This window comes from Hemiscyllium ocellatum, chromosome 10 (assembly GCF_020745735.1).
Source record: "Hemiscyllium ocellatum isolate sHemOce1 chromosome 10, sHemOce1.pat.X.cur, whole genome shotgun sequence".
Classification (NCBI taxonomy): domain Eukaryota; kingdom Metazoa; phylum Chordata; class Chondrichthyes; order Orectolobiformes; family Hemiscylliidae; genus Hemiscyllium; species Hemiscyllium ocellatum.
The window spans coordinates 70,344,810-70,371,830 of NC_083410.1; the positions used below are offsets into that span (position 1 = coordinate 70,344,810).

General features: G+C 43.1%; 1 protein-coding gene across 12 annotated transcripts in view; it reads left to right on the forward strand.

Moving 5' to 3' along the window:
- arid1b (AT-rich interactive domain 1B) overlaps positions 1-27,021 on the forward strand; it is a 609,086-nt gene that overhangs the window by 548,246 nt on the left and 33,819 nt on the right. For 6 of the 12 annotated variants that reach the window (XM_060831573.1, XM_060831581.1, XM_060831580.1 and 3 more), the window contains 4 exons: positions 8,137-8,269; positions 17,342-17,517; positions 17,964-18,114; positions 24,355-24,474. In XM_060831573.1, coding sequence (XP_060687556.1) covers positions 8,137-8,269; positions 17,342-17,517; positions 17,964-18,114; positions 24,355-24,474 — 580 coding nt within the window. The remainder of the gene's footprint in view (positions 1-8,136; positions 8,270-17,341; positions 17,518-17,963; positions 18,115-24,354; positions 24,475-27,021) is intronic. The other 6 variants (XM_060831574.1, XM_060831579.1, XM_060831583.1 and 3 more) reach the window with 2 other exon arrangements.

Sequence of the window (27,021 nt, forward strand, 5' to 3'; positions counted from 1 at the left end):
CAGCAGAAGCTCAATCCTAGTTAAGATTTACCAGTCATTCTGCATAGTGCACAGCCAGTCAGCTGTATTGGAATTGGACGCAAGATTCCATTACTTACATTAGTAATTTAACTTGGAAATTGGAAGTCCCATGTTGATATTTGCAAACAGTGTCAATTTGGATTTATAATAAATATGGAGGGATTGCCAGAAAATACAAGAGGATATGAACAATCTTGGTGGTGGTCGTGCAAATGATAAATGTATTTTAATATAGATAAATGTGATGCATTTTCAAAAGCAATATAATGAGACGACCGACTGGAAATTGAGAGTTCAAATAAGCAAGCAGCATGAAAAGATTTTGCAGTTCAAAGATTCGCTAAATTTGAATCAGGAAATCACTAAAGGTAATCACAAAGCTGTTGCAAACTCTGATAAAGCACTGAGGGTTCAATTCTAGAAGGGTAGGATTCAAAAGCAAGAAAATAAAGTTAAGCTTGCATTACATCTTAATTCAACCAAGCTAAGAATACTAAGCACAGTTCATGTCCATGACCAAGGATTGTCCAGAAATTTGGACTTTGGGTCAAAACCTAAACATTTGGGTTAAACTGGGGTCCCAGCACCATACTGTTGAGGAAACATCTCAACAAGGAAGCTATCATTAGGAAATGTGGACTGTTCTCAGTGTTGTAGTATGTTTGAAAATTCCAGTTGGCATCTGATAATTGATCTTAATTGGCCATTAATGTAAATAAGTTGACTACACGTTAGGGATCCTCTCTGGATGAGGTGAGCAAAATGGGACTGGCAAGCTTTAACGTAAGTGTCTGCCACTTGCGTTTACAATTGACACCAGGACTGCCATGATGCATGGAAGAGCAAAAGTTGAATTTCTGTGGTTCACCTCTTCAGAAGTAGATAGACCAAGATGGGTCCAGGCAACGGTCTGTTGAATTTGAAGAGGTTTAAACATAATCTTTTGTCTCAGGAAATAGCCATTGCACATCCACAAAGAGGTCAAGAAAACAGAAAGTACAAGTCCATTTCTTAGGATGAGAAGAAGGGACAGGTATTAAAGAATTCTTCCCAGAATGAGGTCACTCATGCTTTTCATAAATGACAAAATGATAGATCTATTATGAAAACAGGGTTGCTTTTAAAAAAAAGTAAAACTGATTGATATGCTGATTTACCCTTCAATATAACCTTTTCTGTTATTAATTAATAAAAAAATGGGTTTACATGTATTTTCTGCACTTGTTGTTCTTAATGTAGCAGTCTTGGTTTTGGAAGATGCAGTCTATTGAGCCTTTGTGAATTTTCGCTGTGTATCTTGTAGATAGTACACTGTTATTACTGAGTGTCAATTCTGGGGGGTATGAAGGCACCAATTAAAGGGAGAAAAGAACTTTCCCTTTTGGAGAAAAGTTTTGAAAACAGAAAAACCTTTGGCTAATACTTGATGGTTCTTGAAGGAAAAAACTCTCAATTGTCAGTAAACTGAGACCGGTGAGCCTGACATTGGTGGTGGGCAAGTTGTTAGAGGGAATCCTGTGGGACAGGATTTTCACGTATTTGGAAAGGCAAGGACTGATTAGGGATAGTCAACATGGCTTTGTGTGTGGGAAATCATGCCCCACAAACTTGATTGAGTTTTTTGAAGCAGTAACAAAGAGGATTGATGAGGTCAGAGCGGTGGATGTGATCGATATGAACTTCAGTAAGACATTCAACAAGATTCCCCATGGGAGACTGGTTAGACCTCATAGAGTACAAGGAAAACTAGCCATTCAGATATAAAACTGACTTGAAGGTAGAAGACAGAGGGTGGTGGTGGAGGGCTGCTTTTCAAACTGGAGACCTGTGACCAGCAGTGTTCCACAAGGTGTTCCAAACTTTTCATCATTTATATAAATGATTTGGGTGTGAACATAGGAGGTATAGTTAGTAAACTTGCAAATGACACCAAAATTGGAGGTGTAGTGGACAGAGAAGAAGGGGACCTCAGAGTACAATGGGATTTTGATCAGATGGGCCAGTGTTCTGAGGAGTGGCAGATGGAGTTTAATTTAGATAAATGCAAGGTACTACATTTTGGAAAAGCAAATCAGAGCAGGACTTTTGCGCTTAGTGGTAAGGTCCTGGGGAGTCTTGCTGGACAAAGAGACCTTGGAGAGCAGGTTCATAGTTCCTTGAAAGTGACAAAGGCATTTGGTATGCTTTACTTTATTGGTCAGAGCATTAAGCATAAGGGTTGGGAGGTCATGTTGCAACTGTACAGGACTTTGCTTTTGGAGTATTGCTTGCAATTTTGGTCTCATTCCTATCATAAGGATGTTATGAGACTTGGAAGGGTTATGAAAAGATTTACAAGGATGTTGCCAGTGTTGGAGTGTTTCAACTGTAGAGAGAGGCTAAAAAAGCTGGGGCTGTTTTCCCTGGAGTATTGGAGGCTGAGGGGTGACCTTTTCAAGGTTTGTAAAATCATGAGAGGCATGCATAGATAAATAGACAAAGTCTTTTCCTTTAGTTGGGGAGTCCAGAACCAGAGGGCATAGGTTTAGGGTGAGAGGTGAAAGATATAAAAGGGACCTAAGGAGCAACCTTTTCACACAGAGGATGGTGAATATATGGAATGAGTGGCCAGAGGAAGTGGTGCAGGCTGATACAATTACAGCATTTAAAAGAATAGGAAGGGTTTAGAAGGATAAATAGCTGCTTGATAGCTCTGTTGATGACACCATCCATGATAGTCGTAGAGATATACAGCTTGGAAACAGACCCTTCAGTCCAACTCATCCATGCTGACCAATTATCCTAGTCCACTAGCAGGTGGGATTAGATTAGATTAAGATAACTGGTCAGCTTGGATGAGTTGGACAGGAGGGTCTGTTTCCAAGCTGTACATCTCTATGACTATGATGGATGGTGTCATCAACAGTGCTATCAAGCACTATTACTCAGCAAACGCTTTTCACTGATGGTTAGTTTGGGTTTTGTCAAAACCACTTAACTCTGGACTTGGACAAACAAGCTGAATTCTCGAAGCAAGGTGAGAATAATAGCATTTGACCTCATGGCTGTATTTGACTGAGAATGACCTCATTGTTCCCTGTCAGAATTGGAGTCCATGAGAATCGGAGCTTGGGGGGGAGGTGAGATGTCTCCATTGGTTGGAGTGATACCTGACATGATGGAAGATGGTTGTAATTGTTGGAGGTCAGTTATTTCACCTTCAGAACATAGATAGAACATAGAACAATACAGCACAGAACAGGCCCTTCGGCCCACGATGTTGTGCCGAACATGTATCCTAGATTAAGCACCCATCCATGTACCTATCCAATTGCCGCTTAAAGGTCGCCAATGATTCTGACTCTACCACTCCCACGGGCAGTGCATTCCATGCCCCCACCACTCTCTGGGTAAAGAACCCACCCCTGACATCTCCCCTATACCTTCCACCCTTCACCTTAAATTTATGTCCCCTTGTAACACTCTGTTGTACCCGAGGAAAAAGTTTCTGACTGTCTACTCTATCTATTCCTCTGATCATCTTATAAACCTCTATCGTCACCCCTCATCCTTCGCCGTTCCAACGAGAAAAGGCCGAGAACTCTCAACCTATCCTCGTACGACCTATTCTCCATTCCAGGCAACATCCTGGTAAATCTTCTCTGCACCCTCTCCAAAGCTTCCACATCTTTCCTAAAGTGAGGCGACCAGAACTGCACACAGTACTCCAAATGTGGCCTAACCAAAGTCCTGTACAGCTGCAACATCACTTCACGACTCTTGAATTCAATCCCTCTGCTAATGAACACTAATACACCATAGGCCTTCTTACAAGCTCTATCCACCTGAGTGGCAACTTTCAAAGATCTATGTACATAGACCCCAAGATCCCTCTGTTCCTCCACCTGACTAAGAACCCTACCATTAACCCTGTATTCCGCATTCTTATTTGTTCTTCCAAAATGGACAACCTCACACTTGGCAGGGTTGAACTCCATCTGCCACTCCTCAGCCCAGCTCTGCATCATATCTAAGTCCCTTTGCAGCCAACAACAGCCCTCCTCACTGTCCACAACTCCACCAATCTTCATATCATCTGCAAATTTACTGACCCACTCTTCGACTCCCTCATCCAAGTCATTAATAAAAATTACAAACAGCAGAGGACCCAGAACTGATCCCTGCGGAACTCCACTTGTAACTGGGCTCCAGGCTGAATTTTTACCATCTACCACCACTCTCTGACTTTGACCGGTTAGCCAGTTTTCTATCCAATTGGCCAAATTTCCCTCTATCCCATGCCTCCTGACTTTCCTCATAAGCCTACCATGGGGAACCTTATCAAATGCCTTACTAAAATCCATGTACACTCCATCCACTGCTCTACCCTCATCCACATGCTTGGTCACCTCCTTAAAGAATTCAATAAGACTTGTAAGGCAAGACCTACCCTTCACAAATCCGTGCTGGGTGTCCCTAATCAAGCAGTGTCTTTCCAGATACTCGTAAATCCTATCCCTCAGTACCCTTTCCATTACTTTGCCTACCACAGAAGTAAGACTAACTGGCCTGTAATTCCCGGGGTTATCCCTATTCCCTTTTTTGAACAGGGGCACAACATTCGCTACTCTCCAGTCCCCTGGTACCACCCCTGTTGACAGTGAAGACGAAAAGATCATTGTCAACGGTACTGCAATTTCCTCTCTTGCTTCCCACATAATCCTAGGATTAGTAATCTAATCTAATATCCCGTCAGGCCCGGGGGACTCGTCTATCCTCAAGTTGTTCAAAATGTCCAACACATCTTCCTTCCTTACAAGTATCTCTTCTAGCTTACCAGTCCGTTTCACACTCTCCACTTCAACAATACGGTCCCTCTCGTTCGTAAATACTGAAGAAAAGTACTCATTCAAGACCTCTCCTATCTCTTCCGACTCAATACACAATCTCCCACTACTGTCCTTGATTGGACCTACCCTCATTCTCGTCATTCTCATGTTTCTCACATACGCATAAAATCCTTGATCCTATCCGCCAAGGATTTTTCATGCCCTCTCTTAGCTCTCCTAATCCCTTTCTTCAGGTCCCTTCTGGCTATCCTGTATCCCTCCACTGCTCTGTCTGAACCCTGTTTCCTCAACCTTATGTAAGCTTCCTTCTTCCTCTTTACTAGACATTCAACCTCCCTCGTCAACCAAGGCTCCCTCACACGACCATTTCTTTCCTGTCTGATAGGTACATACATATCAAGGACACGTCGTACCTGTTCCTTGAAAAAGTTCCACATTTCCACCACATCCTTCCCTGACAGCCTATGCTCCCAACTTATGCTCCTCAAATCCTGTCTTACAGCATCGTAATTTCCCTTCCCCCAATTGTAAAATCTACCCTGTTGTGCGCACCTATCTCTCTCCATAACCAAGGTGAAAGTCACAGAATTGTGGTCACCATCACCAAAATGTTCACCCACTAACAAGCCCATCACTTGTTCCGGTTCATTACCGAGTACCAAATCCAATATGGCCTCCCCTCTGGTTGGACAATCTACATACTGAGTTAGAAAAGCTTCCTGGACACACTGCACAAACACCGCCCCATCCAATCTACTTGATCTAAAGAGCTTCCAATCAATATTTGGGAAGTTGAAGTCGCCCATGACTACGACCCTGTGGCTTCTGCACCTTTCCAAAATCTGTTTCCCAATCTGTTTCTTCACATCTCTGCTGCTATTGGGGGGCCTACAGTAAACACCCAACAAGTTGGCTGCACCTTTCCTATTTCTGACTTCAGCCCATACTACCTCCAAAGGCAGATCCCCCTCAAACTTCCTTTCTGCAGCCGTCATCTCTGCAGGAGTTCCTCAGGGCAGTGTGCTAGGTCTAACCACCTTCAGCTGTTTCATCAAATATCTTCCCTCCATCATAAGGTAAGAAATGGGAGATGTTTGGCAATAATTGTACAATGTTCAGCACCTATCGTGCCGACACAGGTACTGAAGCAGTTCATGCCCAGAGCAGAAAGACCTGAACAATATCCAGATTTGGACTAACAAGTGACATTAGTCCAACACAAGTGCTACGTAATAGCTGTCACCAACAAGAAAGAATCTAATCATCACCCCTTGATATTCAATGATTTTACCATCACTGAATCCCCCATTATCAATCTAGTTGGAGTTACCATTGACTAGAAGCTGAACTGGACTAACCATACAAATATTGTGGCTAGGATCCTGCTGTGAGTAACTTGTCACTTGATTCCCCAAAACCTGTCCACCATGTACAAAACACAAGTCGGAAATGTGATGGGAAACTCCTTACATGCCTAAATGGTTTCAGCTCCAACAACACTCATGAAGCTTGTATGGCACCATATGCACAATCATTCGCTCCCTCCAGCGTCAACACTCAGTAGCAGCAGTGTATTCTAGCTATATGATGCACATGATGAAAATTCACAAAGGATCTTTAGACAGCATCTTCCAAACCCAAGACTGCTACCACTAAGGAAAATGAATGCAGCAGATACATAGAAACCCATGTCCTATGAATTAATATGAGAAAAGGAAAATTGGAGGGAGCAATTGATTGCTGGCAGTCATTTTCTTCCTTGTCATCATCTTTAAAACATTGTCAGCTCTTACTAAGTTTAAATTCATGGTCAAAACAAGCACTCTAATTACATGCTGAAGTGGCCATACTTGGTGTAAACTTGCTAACAAGTTGTTGTGGGTAAATCATCATTAGCTATCTTTAGTTTGGCTACTTATTGGGAAATGTCACAGTCAAATACTAGAACAATTAATTAAACTTCATTGCATGTAGCAACCAAGATAAGATTCCTCAAATAAGAAAGTTAAACCTCAAAACTCAACTTGGCTATTATCCAATTAATGGTGAAATTTAGCTACAATTCCAACCAACTGTATCTGTTTCTGGATGTCCAGGCTTTGATCCTTGTGTAGTGTTATTCTTCCAAGTTCTGCCCCTGAGGAATTCTGGAGTTGAATTCTTATACAATGTTCCATCCTTAAAGTTTGTGGTGTGACGTTATTAATGATTCTTTCAACCACAATATGGACTACTCCTCTGGAACCATTAAGTCTGCAGCTTGCTTTCTTTTCAGAAGTAGCATCCATGTTCCTTGTTACATTTGGCATTGACTCGTCTGTTTGAAGACACAGCTTTCCTGTGCTTCAGTCCCTAAATTCTTATGCAGGGCAATCGCTGGTCCTTGTGGCATAAGGTAGCCATTTATCAAGCAGTTGTTAAAGCAGCTTTGTTCATATAGCATCACCTCATCCTTTTCCCAGATATGGCTAATTGCTTTCAGTTCTTGTATAAGTTTGTCCTTGTCTCTTAACAATTTATTTCTGACAGAGTTATTGCTGCTTCTTTCAAGCTATGAACAGTTATTAAAGTTCTGAAGTTTGCAGTATCACAGAGTCCATTTTGTCATCTTATTCTACAAGCACGCGTTCATTTTTACGTAGGTTTCTGTATCCTGATCAGGTCGACACAGGCAAGTTAGACCAAAGAATCTGTTTCCATGCCGGGTAACTCAGTCAGTTGGAGAATCCCTGTTGCTGCCTGATGGGATGAATTACAAAAATATTGTTTACTGACAGATGATATCATAGGAATGTCAATGTATTGAGTTGGGGGATGTCTCACAGCAAGATAAATTAGATGGAAGGGGTTTTTAATATCAACATATTGCCTCTAATTGACCGCTGATCAATACAGATTAACTGCTGGCCTCATGACAGTCAAATCCTGAAACTGGGACAGAGAGTTCATTTTGAGTAAATTATCTTCTCAGTGTGATAGCTGATTATATTGTCTGAAGCATGTGAGCATGCTTTCCTATGTTTACTTTGGTGATTACATTGGCACATCTGGAAAAAGCTTTATTCCGTTGAGTATTTCTTCCATTAGTTTTTGCTATAGTGTGGAATTAATTACATGTTTAGTATCAATAAGGAGTAACAGTAAATAATAAAATTCAAAATATTTTAATATGTGTGTCATAGATTCCTTTATTTGTTTGCTCGCTCACAGTACATCCCCATTCAAATCAATTAATAGGTTCACAAATGCCATTTAAAATATAAAACTAAGACTTCTGTTTTTATAGCAGGTTCAGGTTCCTTGCAAGGACCGCAGACACCTCAGTCCACAAGCAGCTCGTTGGCAGAAAGTGGAGATTTGAAACCGCCGACCCCTGTCTCAACACCACTTGGACAAATGACACCTATTCAGGGTAACAGGTATGAGAAAGCATTACATCAAAACTTCTACTGTACACATTACTTAATAGGAAATTGATTATTTTGCCAAAACAGAAAAAGTGGAACCTTTGTTATCAGCATTAAGCTGATCTTTAGAGATGTGATGTCAAACTGATCACTAATTTGAGCTGCTAATAGACAGCTTTTCAGTAAGTTTTTTTCTATTTGTTCATTACGTGGACATTGCTGTCAAGAGCAGAATCTTTTTTCTCATCCCTAATGGTCCTGAGGTGACTGCAAACCAACAAGTTTGAGCAACATCAATGCTATTAAGAGGGAGCTTCAGGATTTTAGCCTAATGACAGTGAGGGATCAGTTACATATTTCCAAGCCAAGATGGTGTGTGCATCGGTGGAGAACTTTTTTAGATTAGATTAGATTACTTACAGTGTGGAAACAGGCCCTTCGGCCCAACAAGTCCACACCGACCCGCCGAAGCGCAACCCACCCATACCCCTACATTTACCCCTTACCTAACACTATGGGCAATTTAGCAAGGCCAATTCACCTAACCCGCACATCTTTGGACTGTGGGAGGAAACCGGAGCACCTGGAGGAAACCCACGCAGACACGGGGAGAATGTGCAAACTCCACAGAGTCAGTCGCCTGAGTCGGGAACTGTTGTTAACATGTTCCTGCTGTCGAAGGAGACCTTGGTGAGTTGCTGCTTACATCTTGTTAATAACTCACACTGTAGTCAATAATATGGTGGCTCAGTCAGTCGCACTACTGCTTCACCACCAGGGATCTTGGTTCGATTCCAGCCTCAGGGTGACTGTCTGTGTGGAGTTTGCATGTTCTCTCCAAGTCTGCGTAGATTTCCTCCAGGTTGTCCAGTTTCCTCCCACAGTCCAAAGATGTGGAGATTCGGTGGATTGGCCATGCTAAATTGCCCATCGTGTTCAGGGATGTGTAGGCTAGATAGGTTAGCCATGGGAAATGCAGGGTTATGGGTTTGGTGTAGGCTGAATGGCCTGTGCCTACACTGTAGGGATTCTATGATTCTAAAGTAAAGGTGTGAATATTGAAGGCATTGAGTGATTGGCAATCAGATACAGAAAAACAAAAATGGAAATTACTGGAAAAACTCAGCAGGTCTGGCAGCATCTGTGGAGAAAAATCAGGGTTAGCATTCTGGTTCCAGTAACCTTTGTTCAGGACAGGATTTTTTTTTTGTTTAGTCAACTGGAATGCTTTGTTCTAGGTGATATGGAGCCTTTGAGTGTTGTGGGGCTGTACTCATCCGGGTACTTATCGCAGTTCTGACTTGAGTTTTGTAGATTTCCCAATAGGTGTTGGGGAACCAAGAGTTCCTTCGATTCTTTCGTGAGACTTGCCATTGTCTATCATATATTAAGGGCGTGGTGAGAGAGAACTACTAGGCTCCTTCTTACCTTCCCTTCTGTCTACAGTTGGAGGTGTGACTGACAAGATACCAGTGGATTGCAATGGTTCACAGATAAAATGGCAGGTCAGACAGACAAGTGGCAGATGGAATTAATAAAGATAAACGTGAGGTGATGCATTTTGGCAAAAGCAATAAGGACAGACAATAAATATTAAATAACAGTTCTAAGGAATGTACAGAGACAAAGGGAGCTGGAAAGTTCATGTGCAGAGATCTTTGAAGGTATCAGAATATAGTAAGAGCAGTTCGTAAAGCATATGGGATTTTGCATTTCATTACTAGAAGCATTGAGTATAGAAGCATAAAATTTATCCTGAAACACTGTAGAACTCTGCTTAGGATAGCTAGAGTATTATATCTAGTTTTGATTCCTGCAAAACTATTTTGATGGATTTCAAGGTCCTTGATTCGATGCAAAGGAGATATATCAGAATAGGCCAGGGAAGAGAAATTTTAGCCACAAAGCTAGGCTGAAAAAACCGAGTGGCCAGTGACAAGCAGTGCTCTTCACATTAAAGGGCAATGCTGTGTGATCAAACAGTGAAGGGGAGGGCAGGGGTTAAATCAAAATAGAGTTGGAGGGGGAAATAATGCACTCCACTCCCTGCGGCGCCCACCTCTCCCTGAACAAATCCAGGGTGTTGGTGAATTCCCTGTTTATATCTTTTTTTTAAATAAACCCCCACACTACTGCGTAACTACAGTAGTGCTTTTTCTTTCCCCCCAACACCTATGTTGTGTGTGTGCAGGTGTGGGACACAGTGAAAGATACAAAGTGCACAAATCTTTATTCGGTTTCCACCACCAGGAAGAAAGGAAACACCCGAGTGGCCAGTGACAAGCAGTGCTCGTCACATGAAAGGGCAATGCCGTGTGATCAAACAGTGAATGGGAGGGCAGGGATTAAATCAAAATTGAGTTGGTGGGGGAAATAATGCACTCCATTCCCTGCAGCGCCCACCTCTCCCTGAACAACTCCTGGGTGTTTGTGAATCCCCTGTTTTTTTTTATTTTATTAAACAAATTACAAAACAGTTTACAAAAACATTTACAGCTGTACACAAGAGACAGCAATTTTCCAAGGGAGAGGAGCAGCAAAGCTAGGCCCCAAACCCTACAGTTCAATTTTGCAGAGAGGTGAGGACAAACCTCAAATCCCAGTTCCACATATGGCAAGACAGTGACAATGACATTTGTACATTAGGCAATACTGTAATCCCCTGTTTATACCCGCCCTCGACCTCTTTATAGCCAACTGCCGCCGTGACATTAACCGACTCAACCTGTCCACCCCTCTCACCCTCAGAACGTGCAGCCCTCCACTCTCTCCGCTCCAATCCCAACCTCACCATCAAACCCGCAGACAAGGGAGGCGCGGTGGTAGTTTGGCGCACTGACCTTTATACGGCTGAAGCCAAACGCCAGCTTGCGGACGCCTCCTCTTATCGCCCCCTTGACCACGACCCCACCTCCCACCACCAAACCATCATCTCCCAGACCATCCATGACCTCATCACCTCAGGGGATCTCCCATCCACCGCCTCCAACCTCATAGTCCCACAACCCCGCACCGCCCGTTTCTACCTCCTGCCCAAAATCCACAAACCTGCCTGCCCCGGCTGACCCATTGTCTCAGCCTGCTCCTGCCCCACCGAACTCATCTCCCAATACCTCGACACGGTCCTGTCCCCTTTAGTCCAAGAACTCCCCACCTACGTTCGGGACACCACCCACGCCCTCCACCTCCTCCAGGATTTTCGCTTCCCCGGTCCCCAACGCCTTATTTTCACGATGGACATCCAGTCCCTGTACAACTCCATCCCCCATCACGAAGGACTCAAAGCCCTCCGCTTCTTCCTTTCCCGCCGCACCAACCAGTACCCTTCCACTGACACCCTCCTTCGACTGACTGAACTGGTCCTCACCCTGAATAACTTCTCTTTTCAATCCTCCCACTTCCTCCAAACTAAAGGAGTTGCCATGGGCACCCGCATGGGCCCCAGCTATGCCTGCCTCTTCGTAGGATATGTGGAGCAGTCCATCTTCCGCAACTACACTGGCACCACCCCCCACCTTTTCCTCCGCTACATCGATGACTGTATCGGCGCTGCCTCGTGCTCCCACGAGGTGGTTGAACAGTTCATCAACTTTACTAACACCTTCCATCCCGACCTGAAATTCACCTGGACGGTCTCAGACTCCTCCCTCCCCTTCCTAGACCTTTCCATCTCTATCTCGGGCGACCGACTCAACACAGACATCTATTATAAACCGACTGACTCCCACAGCTACCTGGACTACACCTCCTCCCACCCTGCCCCCTGCAAAAATGCCATCCCATATTCCCAATTCCTTCGTCTCCGCCGCATCTGCTCCCAGGAGGACCAGTTCCAACACCGCACAGCCCAGATGGCCTCCTTCTTCAAGGACCGCAGATTCCCCCCAGACGTGATCGACGATGCCCTCCACCGCATCTCCTCCACTTCCCGCTCCTCCGCCCTTGAGCCCCGCTCCTCCAACTGCCACCAAGACAGAACCCCACTGGTTCTCACCTACCACCCCACCAACCTCCGCATACAACGTATCATCCGTCGTCATTTCCGCCACCTCCAAACGGACCCCACCACCAAGGATATATTTCCCTCCCCTCCCCTATCAGCGTTCCGCAAGGACCACTCCCTTCGTGACTCCCTCGTCAGATCCACACCCCCCACCAACCCAACCTCCACCCCCGGCACCTTCCCCTGCAACCGCAGGAAATGTAAAACTTGCACCCACACCTCCACACTCACTTCCCTCCAAGGCCCCAAGGGATCCTTCCATATCCGCCACAAGTTCACCTGTACCTCCACACACATATCATCTATTGCATCCGCTGCATCCGATGTGGCCTCCTCTATATTGGTGAGACAGGCCGCTTACTTGCGGAACGCTTCAGAGAACACCTCAGGGACGCCAGGACTAACCAACCCAACCACCCCGTGGCTCAACACTTTAACTCTCCCTCCCACTCCACCGAGGACACGCAGGTCCTTGGACTCCTCCACCGGCAGAACATAACAACACGACGGCTGGAGGAGGAGCGCCTCATCTTCCGCCTGGGAACCCTCCAACCACAAGGTATGAATTCAGATTTCTCCAGTTTCCTCATTTCCCCTCCCCCCCACCTTGTCTCAGTCGGTTCCCTCAACTCAGCACCGCCCTCCTAACCTGCAATCTTCTTCCTGACCTCTCCGCCCCCACCCCACTCCGGCCTATCACCCTCACCTTGACCTCCTTCCACCTATCCCACCTCCATCGCCCCTCCCCCAAGTCCCTCCTCCCTACCTTTTATCTTAGCCTGCTTGGCTACTCTCTCTCATTCCTGATGAAGGGCTTATGCTCGAAACGTCGAATTCTCTATTCCTGAGATGCTGCCTGGCCTGCTGTGCTTTGACCAGCAACACATTTTCAGCTGTCATCTCCAGCATCTGCAGACCTCATTTTTTACCCTGTTTATATTGGTCAAGCAGGGCTCCCTGATTGGCCTAGGTTAACAACCTCAATCAAGGATCACATAGTGAATAAGATTCGCCTGGTTCTAATCAGTACACTTCCAAAATGAACAGTTTCACATTATATTTCATTTGCAAATATTTTACACAATTAGCCTATCAGTATCTCTCTGTAAACTGTTTGTATCCCTCTCACAACTTGCCTTTCCACCTATTTTTCAGTAGTCTGCAAACTTGGCTACAGTACATTAGCTTCCTTCTTCCAAATCAAACTTGATCAGTGGTGCTATTGCCAAGTCCATCTTGATTGAGTTGAAGTCCTGTACCCAGAGAATGTTCTCTGCCCTTGCTATGCTTAGTACTTTTTCCAAGGAGTACGGATTCATTGACTGGTTGGTGACAATCAGCAGAAGATTTGCCAATGTGTAATCTCCTGTCGTGATACTACATGAGTCGAGAATCAAATGTTGAGGATTCCCAAAGCCAGTCATTCCTGACACTGCTGCCATCCCTGTTGTCTTTCTCCTGTAAACTCAATAGAAAGTAACAATAAATGGAAAAGTGAGTGTCTTAAGACAAATATGACTGTCAGATTTGATTGTGTAGATTAGGAGACAGTTTCCCAGTTGTAATACAAATGTTAGTGAGGAAGATTTTGCACACTTATTTGGTCTGGAAATTGAAGAGTTTTATGGACTAAATAAGGAAAAACCATTTGCTTTAATTGTTGCAAGTTATGATCTGAATTGCACTGGCTGATAAGGTATTGGAGATAGACTTATTTGTAATTTTCAACATATTATAAACTTGAAAAGAAGCAACTTGCAGCAGTATAGGAATAGAGCAAGAGAGTGAGACTAATTGGGTAGCTCTTTCAAAGAGTTGGCACACGCACATTGTGTTGAATGGTGTACTGCTCTGTAAGATTTCATGATTCTAATTGAGAATTCAATAAAACATTATCGCCATTTAAGATTATCACTGCAAGTGCAGGGAAAGGTTGGGAAGATTTTTTTGTGTAAGGAATGCTTTCTCACTGGTGGATTATATTAATTTGCAAAATAATAAAGAAGAAGAGTTAATTGCCGAAAAGAAAATCCAAGTGATATTTAATTCTTTTTTGGTATAATTGAGGAAAGTAACTTAATCCAGGGAGACCTGAATTTACTGATTCTGGCGCACTTTACCTGTCAGCAGTGAATATTCAAAGAACTATCTTTGTAATACGGATCTTCTAGGATTTTGATTCATTCGGAGGATGTGGGAAGTTCTACCTCGGCCAGCATTTTTTTGCCAATCCCTAATTGCCCAAAAGTCACTTAAGAATCAATTACATTGTTGTGGATCTAGAATCACATATAGGCCCGAACAAATAAGAATGGCAGATTCCCTTCCCTAAATAGCATTAGCGAACCAGATGGCTTTTTTAAATAATTAGTGATGGTTGCCATTAGGCCAGATCTTGCATCCACATTTTTTAAATTGAATTGAAATTTCACGATCTGCCATGTTGAAGTTGAACTCATTCACAAAACAGTGGCCTAGGGTTGTAGGTTGCTAGTCCAGTCATGTCCCCACAAAATCACCTCAATAGCACTTCCTGTAGTTTTTTGATCATAATTTATTATATTCACTTCTACAATGTAAAATTATACTGTAAACCCATCAGATTGTAATTAATGTTGAAAAAGTGAATTGAGCAAATAACTGAATGAAACATGTCAAGTGTTTGTGTCTTTGTGTCAATAAGCCAAAATATTAGAGCAAGCAAAAATAATTTTCATGTGAACTGACTTTTGAACAATCCTTTTTACTCTTAACTTAAAAATAAACATGGATGGGCATCAAGTTTTCATGCCTAAATTTTACTTGGCAGTTTGGAAATATTCTGCCACCTCTACAGAGTAGTACTGTATAACAATGATAGAGTACACACAGACAAAGTTGTACCAACATTTTCTTGTTTAAAAAGCTCCTCAATTCTAAAATATTGATGACCTGTGGCCCAAAGCATACTTAATCACGTCATGCTCAATTGATACCTGCAGATTCTTCCATTTTAAAATTTGACCATTATGGTTCATAACATCTGTCATCAGATTGCTAATTTCAGCAGTATTGTTGAACTTTAGTTGTGACCCCCATATTGGTTGTGATCACCGAATTCCTTCTCTGAAGACAGATGAAATGAGTTCTCAGTAATCTGTTTCTATCTGGATGTTAAACCATATCAAAACAATTTTCCAGTTTCATTCGGGCATTATTGACTGAGTGTACAAACTTATGGCATTATGCCAAATGACTCACTAAGCCACTTCCAACTAATTCCTACTACACTAAAGGTGCAAAGATCTACTGGATCACTGGCAAAGATTCAGTGTGTTTCATGTTATACTGTTGTGGTTCTGTTCGCCGAGCTGGAAGTTTTTGCTGCAAACGTTTCGTTCCCTGGCTAGGGAACATCATCAGTGCTATTGGAGCTTCCTGTGAAGCGCTGCTTTGATGTTTCTTCCGGTATTTATAGTGGTTTGTTCTTGCCGCTTCCGGGTGTCAGTTTCAGCTGTAGTAGTTTGTATGTGGGGTCCAGGTCGATGTGTCTGTTGATGGATGTTCTTGCCGTTTCTGGGTGTCAGTTTCAGCTGTAGTGGTTTGTATATGGGGTCCAGGTCTATGTGTCTGTTAATGGAGTTTGTGGATGAATGCCATGCCTCTAGGAATTCCCTGGCTGTTCTCTGTCTGGCTTGTCCTATGATGGTAGTGTTTTCCCACTGGACAAGCCAGACAGAGAACAGCCAGGGAATTCCTAGAGGCATGGCATTCATCCACAAACTCCATTAACAGACACATAGACCTGGACCCCATATACAAACCACTACAGCTGAAACTGACATCCAGAAACGGCAAGAACATCCATCAACAGACACATCGACCTGGACCCCACATACAAACTACTACAGCTGAAACTGACACCCGGAAGCGGCAAGAACAAACCACTATAAATACCAGAAGAAACATCAAAGCAGCGCTTCACAGGAGGCTCCAATAGCACTGATGATGTTCCCTAGCCAGGGAACGAAACGTTTGCAGCAAAAACTTCCAGCTCGGCGAACAGAACCACAACAACGGACACCCGAGCTACAAATCTTCAACCAGACTTTAATCATGTTATACTCTCTAGTGCCTTTTATGAACGCAACTTGTGTCCACTCAGTCAATTAACATTTGAAAAGGTGAGCAGTCGTAGCATTGAATCTTTCCACAGCCTTAGTCCAAGCTACGGAGTAATTACCCAACACAAGACATAGTTCTATGAAAATGAGTAGAGTCCTATAATTTTTTTTTGATATTGTCATTCCTTTTTTCTGTCCATTGGCAGAAGTGCCTTTTGCTATTAATACCTTTTTCCCAAACGTACATTGGCAAAGGCAGTCCAATTGAACAAAACTTATTTAAACTTCAGTTTCCCTGACAGTCAGATTTTGGTACCCTTCCTTCAGAAATACAATGAGCTGAGGTATTATACGTGTTTTTAATTGCCCATCAGAACTTGGGGAAAAAGACAACATGAATAGGCCATTCAAACTTCAGCCAGTTGCCCAGATCATGGTAAATCCTAATCTTATCTACCTTAACTTCATTTATTTGTCTTGATTCTATGATCCTAATAAACTTGCCTGATGAAAACCTTACCAATCTCAGCTTTGAAGTCTTCAATTGACTTAACCTCAAAGATTTCTGGCAAAGTAGGCTCCAGGTTTCCTTAACTTTTGCGCCAAGAAGTGCATCCAAACATTGTTTCGGAACCATCAAACTCTCATGTTAATGTCATATCCCTAATTCTGGACTCCCTTACCATTGAGGAAAAGGTTTTTCTTTATCTAGTCAATCAATTTCTTTCATCATCAGTTCGAATCACCACTTAAGAATACACACCTGGTCCCTGTAGCCCGTACTCATAATTCACTGTCATTCTGATGATATTGTGATGCACCCATCTAAATCAAATGTAACCTCCATGAAATTCAGAGCTCATGAAGCGATTTAAAGCATTGAAAATAAGTCATTTTTCTTTTCCCTTAATTTGTTCGTCTGAAATTAGTGGTCTGTGTCAGTTCACAATTAATTTCAGCTTCTATTTTTAACCCAAGCAGGAATAATGCAATCAGTGTGCAGGATCCCTTCTCCGACGTTAGCGATCCAGCATTCCAGAAATGGGGCTCCATGACACCAAATGCTCCGTACCAACAGGGGATGAATATGCCTGAAATGATGAGTCGAATGTCATATGAACCCAATAAAGATCCCTTTGGTGGTATGAGGAAAGGTAGCTAATTAAAATTCCTTTTTTCATTTTATCCTTAACTGATAATTGTTACAGTACTCCATCTGTTGTCATGTACATTTCTTTTATTAAAAAAGAATTACAGTGTATATAAATAATGATTAAGATGCTCTGCATACCTATAAATCTGTATGTTGAGGGAGGTAAAATCAATTGTTACTTGCTGCTGGGGAGTTGGTGAGGTATGTTATTTGTGACATAAGGTCAAAAACTACATAATGGCTAATTTAGGCTGTTGAAATTACTTGAAAATATAACAATTCTGCCTGTCCTGGAGTATCGTTTGTACCCGATGTATCTTTTTTTGGGGTATATAGGGATAAATGTATGGAAATAGTTTATGGTCATTTTTCCAGCGTTAACAACACGCAAACTATTTTGTTTATATCTGTCATCATGAACTATTTTCTTGACCTATTTTAAAATAGTGCCTGGAAGTAATGACCCTTTTATGCCCCCTGGAGTAATGCCTAACAGTGGGATGCAGGATCTGTACAACCGTACACCGTCAGGAGGAATGGTTAACTTGAACATGGGTCAGCGCCAGCAGTATGCGTACGGATCCAGCTATGAGCGAAGGTAAATTCCTACCATCAATATTTTGATCTAATACAAGGATAAATTTTTATTCTTTTGTTCTTCCATAATGCTGCTATGTAAAATTTTTATGATCTGTATCCAGCACTGAGAAAACAGCAAAATATGTTCAAATCAAGATTGTGAGTGAGAGCAGAACTTTGAGGTGATGGTGTTCCCATGCACCTGTTGCCTTTTTAAGAAGTGTTGTTAAAGAATACTTAACACATTGAAAATATTGTAGTCCACATTTAAACCATACCAAGATGGGGCAGCTTAGTGTTTGGCTCAATTGATGACATAGCTGAAAATGTGTTGCTGGAAAAGCGCAGCAGGTCAGGCAGCATCCAAAGAGCAGGAGAATCGACGTTTCGGGCATGAGCCCTCCTTCCTGAAGAAGGGCTCATGCCCGAAACATCGATTCTCCTGCTCTTTGCATGCTGCCTCTCCTGCGCTTTTCCAGCAACACATTTTCAGCTCTGATCTCCAGCGTCTGTAGTCCTCACTTTCTCCTCAATTGATGAATTAGTCTCCTCCATCTTCAGTAGTGAATCTCTGCTTAAGTGTTGTTGCAAGTATTTTATCATGTTTTTCAAATGCCTTTTAAGTGGTGGGCAAAGTGTGGGATGTTAGAAGATCAGTGGCTGAATGTCCAGCATCCAAACAATTTATATGACTGGTTCCCTTCAATTTCTGGTCAAAATTGACGCTTGGATGTTGCTGGTAATGGTAATGCCATTGAATGAGAGAAAAAGTTAGATATGGTCATTGTCCATCACTTGTTGATGTGGTTACTAGACGCTAGTCACTTATAACCCAGGCTTGACAAATTGTCCAATTTAGCTATGTAGTTATATTTTGTCTGAAGCATTGTAAATGGAGCTGAAGATTAGAAATCAGCAAACAAAACCCACTTCTGATCTTCTGGCAGGGAAAGCTTATTGATGAGGTCTTTTGGTGCTAACTAAGTTAATATCAAGTTCAACTACTCTCACCATTTCTGGAATTTAGCTATTCCATCCTTTGACCAGCCAAGACATCTGATGGATACTCATTTGCATATTTGCTTGTCTGTAAAATTGTTATCAGATTGTGATAGTTGTGCAGCCTTCTCATGTTGTTTAGTTTTCTTCTCCATTCATGACTAGATGATATAGGGTCAACGATATTTGACCTGATCCATTGGTTGTGGGCAGACTCAACTTTATGTACCATGCTGCTATTATTGTTTCGCATGCATGGTGAAATAACACAGCTAACTACAGTATTCTTTAACCCCAGTCTCAATTACCACCTAGTACAGCAGATAATATTTTTTCGTGTACTAGACTGGACAATTTCCTGACATGAATGGGAAGTACAATTGTGTTGAATTGCAGCCTTTTCTTTGCATGTGGACCCTCATGTGTAAGGTATGTGGAATGTTCAAATAGTTTTCATATGTACCCCTTAAGAATTTCTCATCTAGGGCTCAAACCAGGAGAAAATCTTTTGTTTACAGTACATACTTTGAATATGGTGGTAAGTTTGTTCAATTGAATAAAATGTTAGCAGGATCTGCCACTTCATTATGACACAAAGATGTAGAAACATCTTAGGATCCAAAATCCTCTGACTCACATGAAGAACATTCCACCCGGCCTGCCAGAAATCCAATCTGAGACTCGCTTGTGTGTTACTTCCAGGCCGTGCTTTTCTTCCTTTCTTTCATAAGAAAATTGTCTCTCTGACACCCAGCCCTATCTATGCATCCAGAAATTCAATCTAGGACAAGTGTTTATTCCAAGTTCAGTATTCACTTCTGGCCATCCCAGTTTCCTTCCACACTTGATTAGTTGTTCAGTAGATCTTGAACAATATTATGAGAACGCTTGCGTTGTTATCACCATCAAGGTCTGTAACTTTCTTAATAAAGAATTAACAACAGGTGACAAGAAAGTAGGCAGTAAGAAATGTCTAGAACTCTGAAGGGTGTTGACAGTTTTTCTACATCCAAAATTGAAAGGTATAAGTTGACCATACTCAGTTAATAAGATTTGTGATGGGAGGTCAGCAACTAGTCTTTATGATTGTTACCAGGATATATGATTTGAGAATAGTATTGCAAACATTGAGGATTGTATCAAACAATGAAGCAGATCTAAGCCCTGCAATCTTACCACATCAAGTTGTGTAATGGTGATGGATAATTAAGCAATGTGAAAGATTAATCAAGCATGTCCTGTACATAAAAAGCGGGACAAATCCAAACCAGCCAATTACCACCCCATCAGTCTACTTTTGATCATTAGTAAAGTGATGGAATGTGCTGTCAACAAAGCAATCAAGCAGCACCTGCTCAGCAATAACCTGTTCAGTGATGCCCAGTTTGGGTTCCACTAGGGCCTTCAGCCCTGGACTTTACTACAGCCTTGGTCCAAACATTGACAAAAGAGCTACATTCCAGGGGTGAGATGAGAGTGATAGCCCTTGACATCAAGGCTGCTTTCGACTGAGTGTGACATCAAGAATCCCTAACAAAACTGGAATCAATGGGTATGAGGGGCCAAACTCTCCGGTGGTTGGGAGTCAGACCTGAAGATGATTGTGGCAATTTGAGATCAGTCATCTCAACTCTAGAGCATCTCTGCAGGATTTCCTCAGGGTTGTGTCCTCTGCCCAACCATATTCAACTGCTTCATCAATGACCTACCCTCCATCATAAGGTCAGAAGGGATGCTGACCAATGGCTACACAATGTTCAGCACTATTCAGATACTGAATCAGTCCATGTTCAAATGCAACAAGATCTGGACAACATCCAACCTTGGGTTGACAAGTGGCAAGTAACATTCACTCCACACAAATGTCAGACTATAACCACCTCGAATCCACCCACTGCCCCTAGGCATTCAACGGTGCTACCATCACTGAATCCCCCACTATCAATATCCTGGGGGTTATCGTTGGCCAGAAACTCCATTGGACTCATCACATAAACACTCTGGTGACATGGGCAGGTCAGAATCTAGGAATGCTGTGGCACATAACTCACCACTTGACTCCCAATAGCCTGCCCACCATTCTACAAGGCGCAATTCAGGAATGTGATGGAATACTCCCCACTTGCTTGAATGAGTGCAGCCCCAAAAACACTCAAGATTTTAAACGCCATCCAAGACAAAGCAATCAGTTTGATTGGCACTATACCAATTCCTACTGCAAAAATTACGGAGGTATGGCATTGAGGGTGCATTAGAGGTTTGGATTAGGAATTGGCTGGCTGGAAGGAGACAGAGGGTAGTAGTTGATGGTATAGGTTCATCTTGGAGTGCAGTTACTAGCGGTGTTCCACAAGGATCTGTTTTGGGACCATTGCTGTTTGTCATTTTTATAAATGACCTGGAGGAGGGGCTTGAAGGCTGGGTGAGCAAGTTTGCGGACGATACGAAAGTCGGTGGAGTTGTGGGCAGCGAAGAAGGATGTGGCAGGTTACAGCGGGATATAGATAAGTTGCAGAGCTGGGCAGAAAGGTGGCAAATGGAGTTCAATGTCGCTAAGTGCGAAGTCATTCACTTTGGTAGGAGTAACAAGAAGATGGATTACTGGGCTACTTGGTAGTGTGGATGAGCAGAGGGATCTTGGTGTCCATGTACACAGATCTCTGAAAGTTGACACCCAGGTAAATAGTGCTGTGAAGAAGGCATATGGCGTACTGGGCTTTATTGGTAGAGGAATTGAGTTCCGGAGTCCTGAGGTCATGTTGCAGTTGTATAAGACTCTGTTGCGGCCTCATCTGGAGTATTGTGTGCAGTTTTGGTCGCCATACTATAGGAAGGATGTGGAGGCATTGGAACGGGTGCAGAGGAGGTTTACCAGGATGTTGCCTGGTATGGTAGGAAGATCGTATGAGGAAAGGCTGAGGCACTGGGGCCTGTTCTCATTGGAGAAAAGAAGGTTTAGGGGAGATTTGATAGAGGTGTACAAGATGATTAGGGGTTTGGATAGGGTTGACAGTGAGAACCTTTTTCCGCGTATGGAGTCAGCTGTTACTAGGGGACACAGCTTTAAATTAAGGGGTGGTTGGTATAGGACAGATGTTAGGGGTAGATTCTTTACTCAGCGGGTTGAGAGTTCATGGAATGCCCTGCCAGTAGCAGTGGTGGACTCTCCCTCTTTATGGTCATTTAAGCGGGCATTGGATAAGCATATGGAGGTTATTGGGCTAGTGTAGGTTAGGTAGGCTTCAGTCGGCGCAACATCGAGGGCCGAAGGGCCTGTACTGCGCTGTATTTTTCTATGTTCTATACCTACAAGCATTCACTCCCTCCACCATTGATGCTCAGTAGCAGCAGTGTGTACTATCTACAAAATGCACTGCAGAAATTCACCAAAGATCCTCAGATATTACTTTCCAAACCCATGGTCACTTCCATTTAGAAGTGCAAGGGAAGCAGATATATGGAAACACCACCACATTCAAGTTCCCCTCAAAGTCACTCACCATCCTGACTTGGAAATATATCGCTGTCCTTCACTGTCGCTGGGTCAAAATCCTGGAATTCCTTCCCTAATGGCATTGTGGGTCAACCTACAGCAGGTGGACTGCAGTGGTTCAAGATGGCAGCTCACCATCACCACCTCAAGGGCAACTAAGGTTGGGCAATAAATGCTGTCCTACCAGCGATGCCCGCATCCCACAAAATGAATAAATAAAAGAAAAATTAAAAGGATATGAAGGCTTCACAAATATTCCTATCATTAATGATGTGGGAGCCTAAGGCATAGTAAAAGATTAGGCTGAAGTATTTTCATTCATCTTTTGTCAAATATGCTAATTGAACTATCCATTTCAGCTTCTTCCCGAAGTACGCAGCATCACCGATGCCAGTCTTCGGACAATTCAATTCTGTTCCTGGGGAATCAGGAAATAGCTGAAGGCACTAGATATTACAAAAGCTATGGCCTGACAACATTCCGGCTATAATAGTAAAGAATTGTGTGCTCTTGAACTAGCTGCACCACAAGTCACTTTGTCCCAATACAGCAACAAGACTGACAGCTACACAAAACTGTGGAAAATTGCACCGATACACCTTAGCCACAAAACGCAGGAAGAGCCCAACTGAGCCATTAGTCTACGTTCGATCATTAGTTAAGTAATGGAAGGTGTCATCAACAGCATTAGAGAGCAGCTTCTGCTCAGCAATAACATGCTCAGTGATGCCCAGTTTGGATTCTACCAGAACCATTCAGCACCCTGACCTTATCATGGCCTTACTCCAAACATGGACAAAAGTGCTGAATTCTGAAGTTGAGGTGCGAGTGACTGCCCTAGACATCAATGCAGCAGTTGATAAATTATGGCATCAAGAAACCTGGACAAAAGGAGGTGGGCAGAATATCTCCATTGGTTGAGTCATGCTCTTCTGCTGCTGGTTGTGGTTGTTGAAAGTCGGTTATATCAGCCTATGAAAACCCTTTAGGATAGTATCCTAGGCCCAGGCATCTTTTAGCTGCTTCCTCAATCTTACCTTGATTATGAGGTCAGAGATGAGGATATTTGCTGATGATTTGCACAATGTTCAGCATCATTCACTGCTCCTCAAATATTGAAGCAGCCTGTATCTGTATGCAGCACAAACTGGTAGCACCCAGCCTCTGTCTAATAAGTTGTAAGTAACATTCATGCCACAGATGTACCAGACAATGACACTCTAGAACAAGACAGAATCTAATCATCACCCTGGCCTTGCCTTCACATCACTGAAGTTGAATGCACCACTGTCAGCATCCTAGGGGTTGTCATTGACCAGAAACTGAACTGGAAAGAACAGTCAGAGACATTTACTCCCTTCACCTCGGCAGCAGTGTGTTCTACAAGATGCAATGCAGTAACTGGCAAAGGTTCCTTAAAACCACAACTATGAGCATCTGGAAGTTCAAGGAAAGTAAATACATGACAGCACCAGCACCTGCAAATTCCCTGCCAAGCCACGTGCTATCCTGCCATGGAGTTATATCACTGACCCATCCTGCAGTTCCCTTTTTTAAGGCACTGTGGCTGTCACTACACCACAGGAGACTGCAGTAGTTGAAGACAGTAAATGTGGGGCTGTCTAGTGCCAACATATTTCATGAATGTATTTTTGTTAAAGTTTATTCTATAGCCTAGTACTTTTCACATGTATCTGTGATTGATAATCTCTCATATGGTACTATGTGACTATTTCAGAAACACAACAAAATATTTTTTTCTTCTAGGCCTGAACATGGAATGGGTCCTGAAGGCAATATGGGGCCTCCAGGAGGTCAGTCTAACATGATGTCATCAAACAGTGACACAAGCATGTACTCACCAAACCGCTACCCTGCACAACAAAGGTAATTATAAACAAATATGGTCTTTCGATATTCACTCAATTAATCCTTAAAACATTTGTGAGAGTAGCATTGCTTTCAGGTTTTTGCTCTGCTTTTTTACTCACCTGAACTTTAGTAAGCAGACACTTCTGCTCCATACACAACGAATGTTGCAAAGTATTATGGTATAGGAAATAAATTACTATAGCAATTTATCTTTGGTTTTTTCACTGTTGCTATAAGCTCTTTTCAGTAAAACTGCCTATAATTTCCAGCCCCAAGAGAATGGGAACACTTTCATTCCAGGCTGAACACTGTATAGGCTGGGTCTTGTTTTATACTGAAGTATAGGAGGCTGAGGGGTGACCTTATAGAGGTTACTAAAATCATAAGGGTCATAGATAACATGAATAGCCAAGGAGTCTTCCCTCGGGTAGCAAATTCAAAACTAGAGAACATAGGTTAAAAGTGAGAGGGGCAAGATTTAAATGAGGCCTGAAGGGCAGCGTTTTCTACACAGAGGGTGGTGCATATGTGGAATGAGCTGCAAGAGAAGGTGATAGAGGCAAATGCAATTACAACATTTTACAGACATTTGGGCAGGCACATGGCTAGGAAATGTTTAGAGGTAAATAAGCCAAATGCAGGAAAATGGAACTAGTTCAGTTTAGGAAGCCTTGTCGGCATAGACAAGTTGAGTTCGTAAGGTTTACCAGCTAAAAACACATTATGGACTAACACTGTTATGAGAGCATCCATTCTGAGGGTTTTAGATGTAAATTTGTGTAAAACACTAATTTCACCCAGTGATATTTTTAATTTGGTGACAATACCCCGTAAACTCTCCACCTTTTTTAGGTGGACATTTTTTGTGATGCTTATAATATCCCAGCATACATGGGTCCAGCGATTGCAAGATAAGAATTTTGTACAGGTGGGACCTGTACAAACAGGACGGGTTGCACCTGAACCAGAAGGGCACCAATATCCTGGGGGGTAGGTTTGCTAGCACTCTTCGGGGGGGGTTTAAACTAATTTGGCAGGGGGATGGGATCCGGACTTGTAGTCCAGCAAGTAGGCTAGCTGTTTGTCAGGATGTCCAAGAATGTAGGGAGGCTGTGGAGAAGGTAGCACTGACGGGGAATACTTGCGGACACAGAGATGGGCTCAAGTGCGTATACTTCAACGCAAGGAGTATCAGAAATAAGGTGGGTGAACTTAAGGCGTGGATCGGTACCTGGGACTACGATGTTGTGGCCATCACAGAAACGTGGATAGATGAGGGACAGGAATGGTTATTGGAGGTTCCTGGTTACAGATGTTTCAGTAAGATTAGGAAGGGTGGTAAAAAAGGAGGGGGGGGTGGCATTGCTAATTAGAAATGGTATAAAGGCTGTAGAAAGGAAGTTTGAGGGGGATCTGCATTTGGAGGTAGTGTGGGCTGAAGTCAGAAATAGGAAAGGTGCAGTCACCTTGTTGGGTGTTTACTATAGGCCCCCCAATAGCAGCAGAGATGTGGAGAAACAGATTGAGAAACAGATTTTGGAAAGGTGCAGAAGCCACAGGGTCGTAGTTATGGGCGACTTCAACTTCCCAAATATTGATTGGAAGCTCTTTAGATCAAGTAGATTGGATGGGGCAGTGTTTGTGCAGTGTGTCCAGGAAGCTTTTCTAACTCAGTATGTAGATTGTCCAACCAGAGGGGAGGCCATATTGGATTTGGTACTCGGTAATGAACCGGGACAAGTGATGGGCTTGTTAGTGGGTGAACATTTTGGTGATGGTGACCACAATTCTGTGACTTTCACCTTGGTTATGGAGAGAGATAGGTGCACACAACAGGGTAGATTTTACAATTGGGGGAAGGGAAATTACGATGCTGTAAGACAGGATTTGAGGAGCATAAGTTGGGAGCATAGGCTGTCAGGGAAGGATGTGGTGGAAATGTGGAACTTTTTCAAGGAACAGGTACGACGTGTCCTTGATATGTATGTACCTATCAGGCAGGAAAGAAATGGTTGTGTGAGGGAGCCTTGGTTGACGAGGGAGGTTGAATGTCTAGTAAAGAGGAAGAAGGAGGCTTACATAAGGTTGAGGAAACAGGGTTCAGACAGAGCAGTGGAGGGATACAGGATAGCCAGAAGGGACCTGAAGAAAGGAATTAGGAGAGCTAAGAGAGGGCATGAAAAATCCTTGGCGGATAGGATCAAGGATAAGGGCGGCACGGTGGCACAGTGGTTAGCATTGCTGCCTCACAGCGCCAGGGACCTGGGTTCAATTCCCGACTCAGGCAACTGACTGTGTGGAGTTTGCACGTTCTCCCCGTGTCTGCGTGGGTTTCCTCCGGGTGCTCCGGTTTCCTCCCACAGTCACAAAGATGTGCGGGCCAGGTGAATTGGCCATGCTAAATTGCCCATAGTGTTAGGTAAGGGGTAAATGTAGGGGTATGGGTGGATTGCGCTTCGGCGGGTCGGTGTGGACTTGTTGGGCCGAAGGGCCTGTTTCCACACTGTAAGTAATCTAAAAAAAAATAACCCCAAGGCATTTTATGCGTATGTGAGAAACATG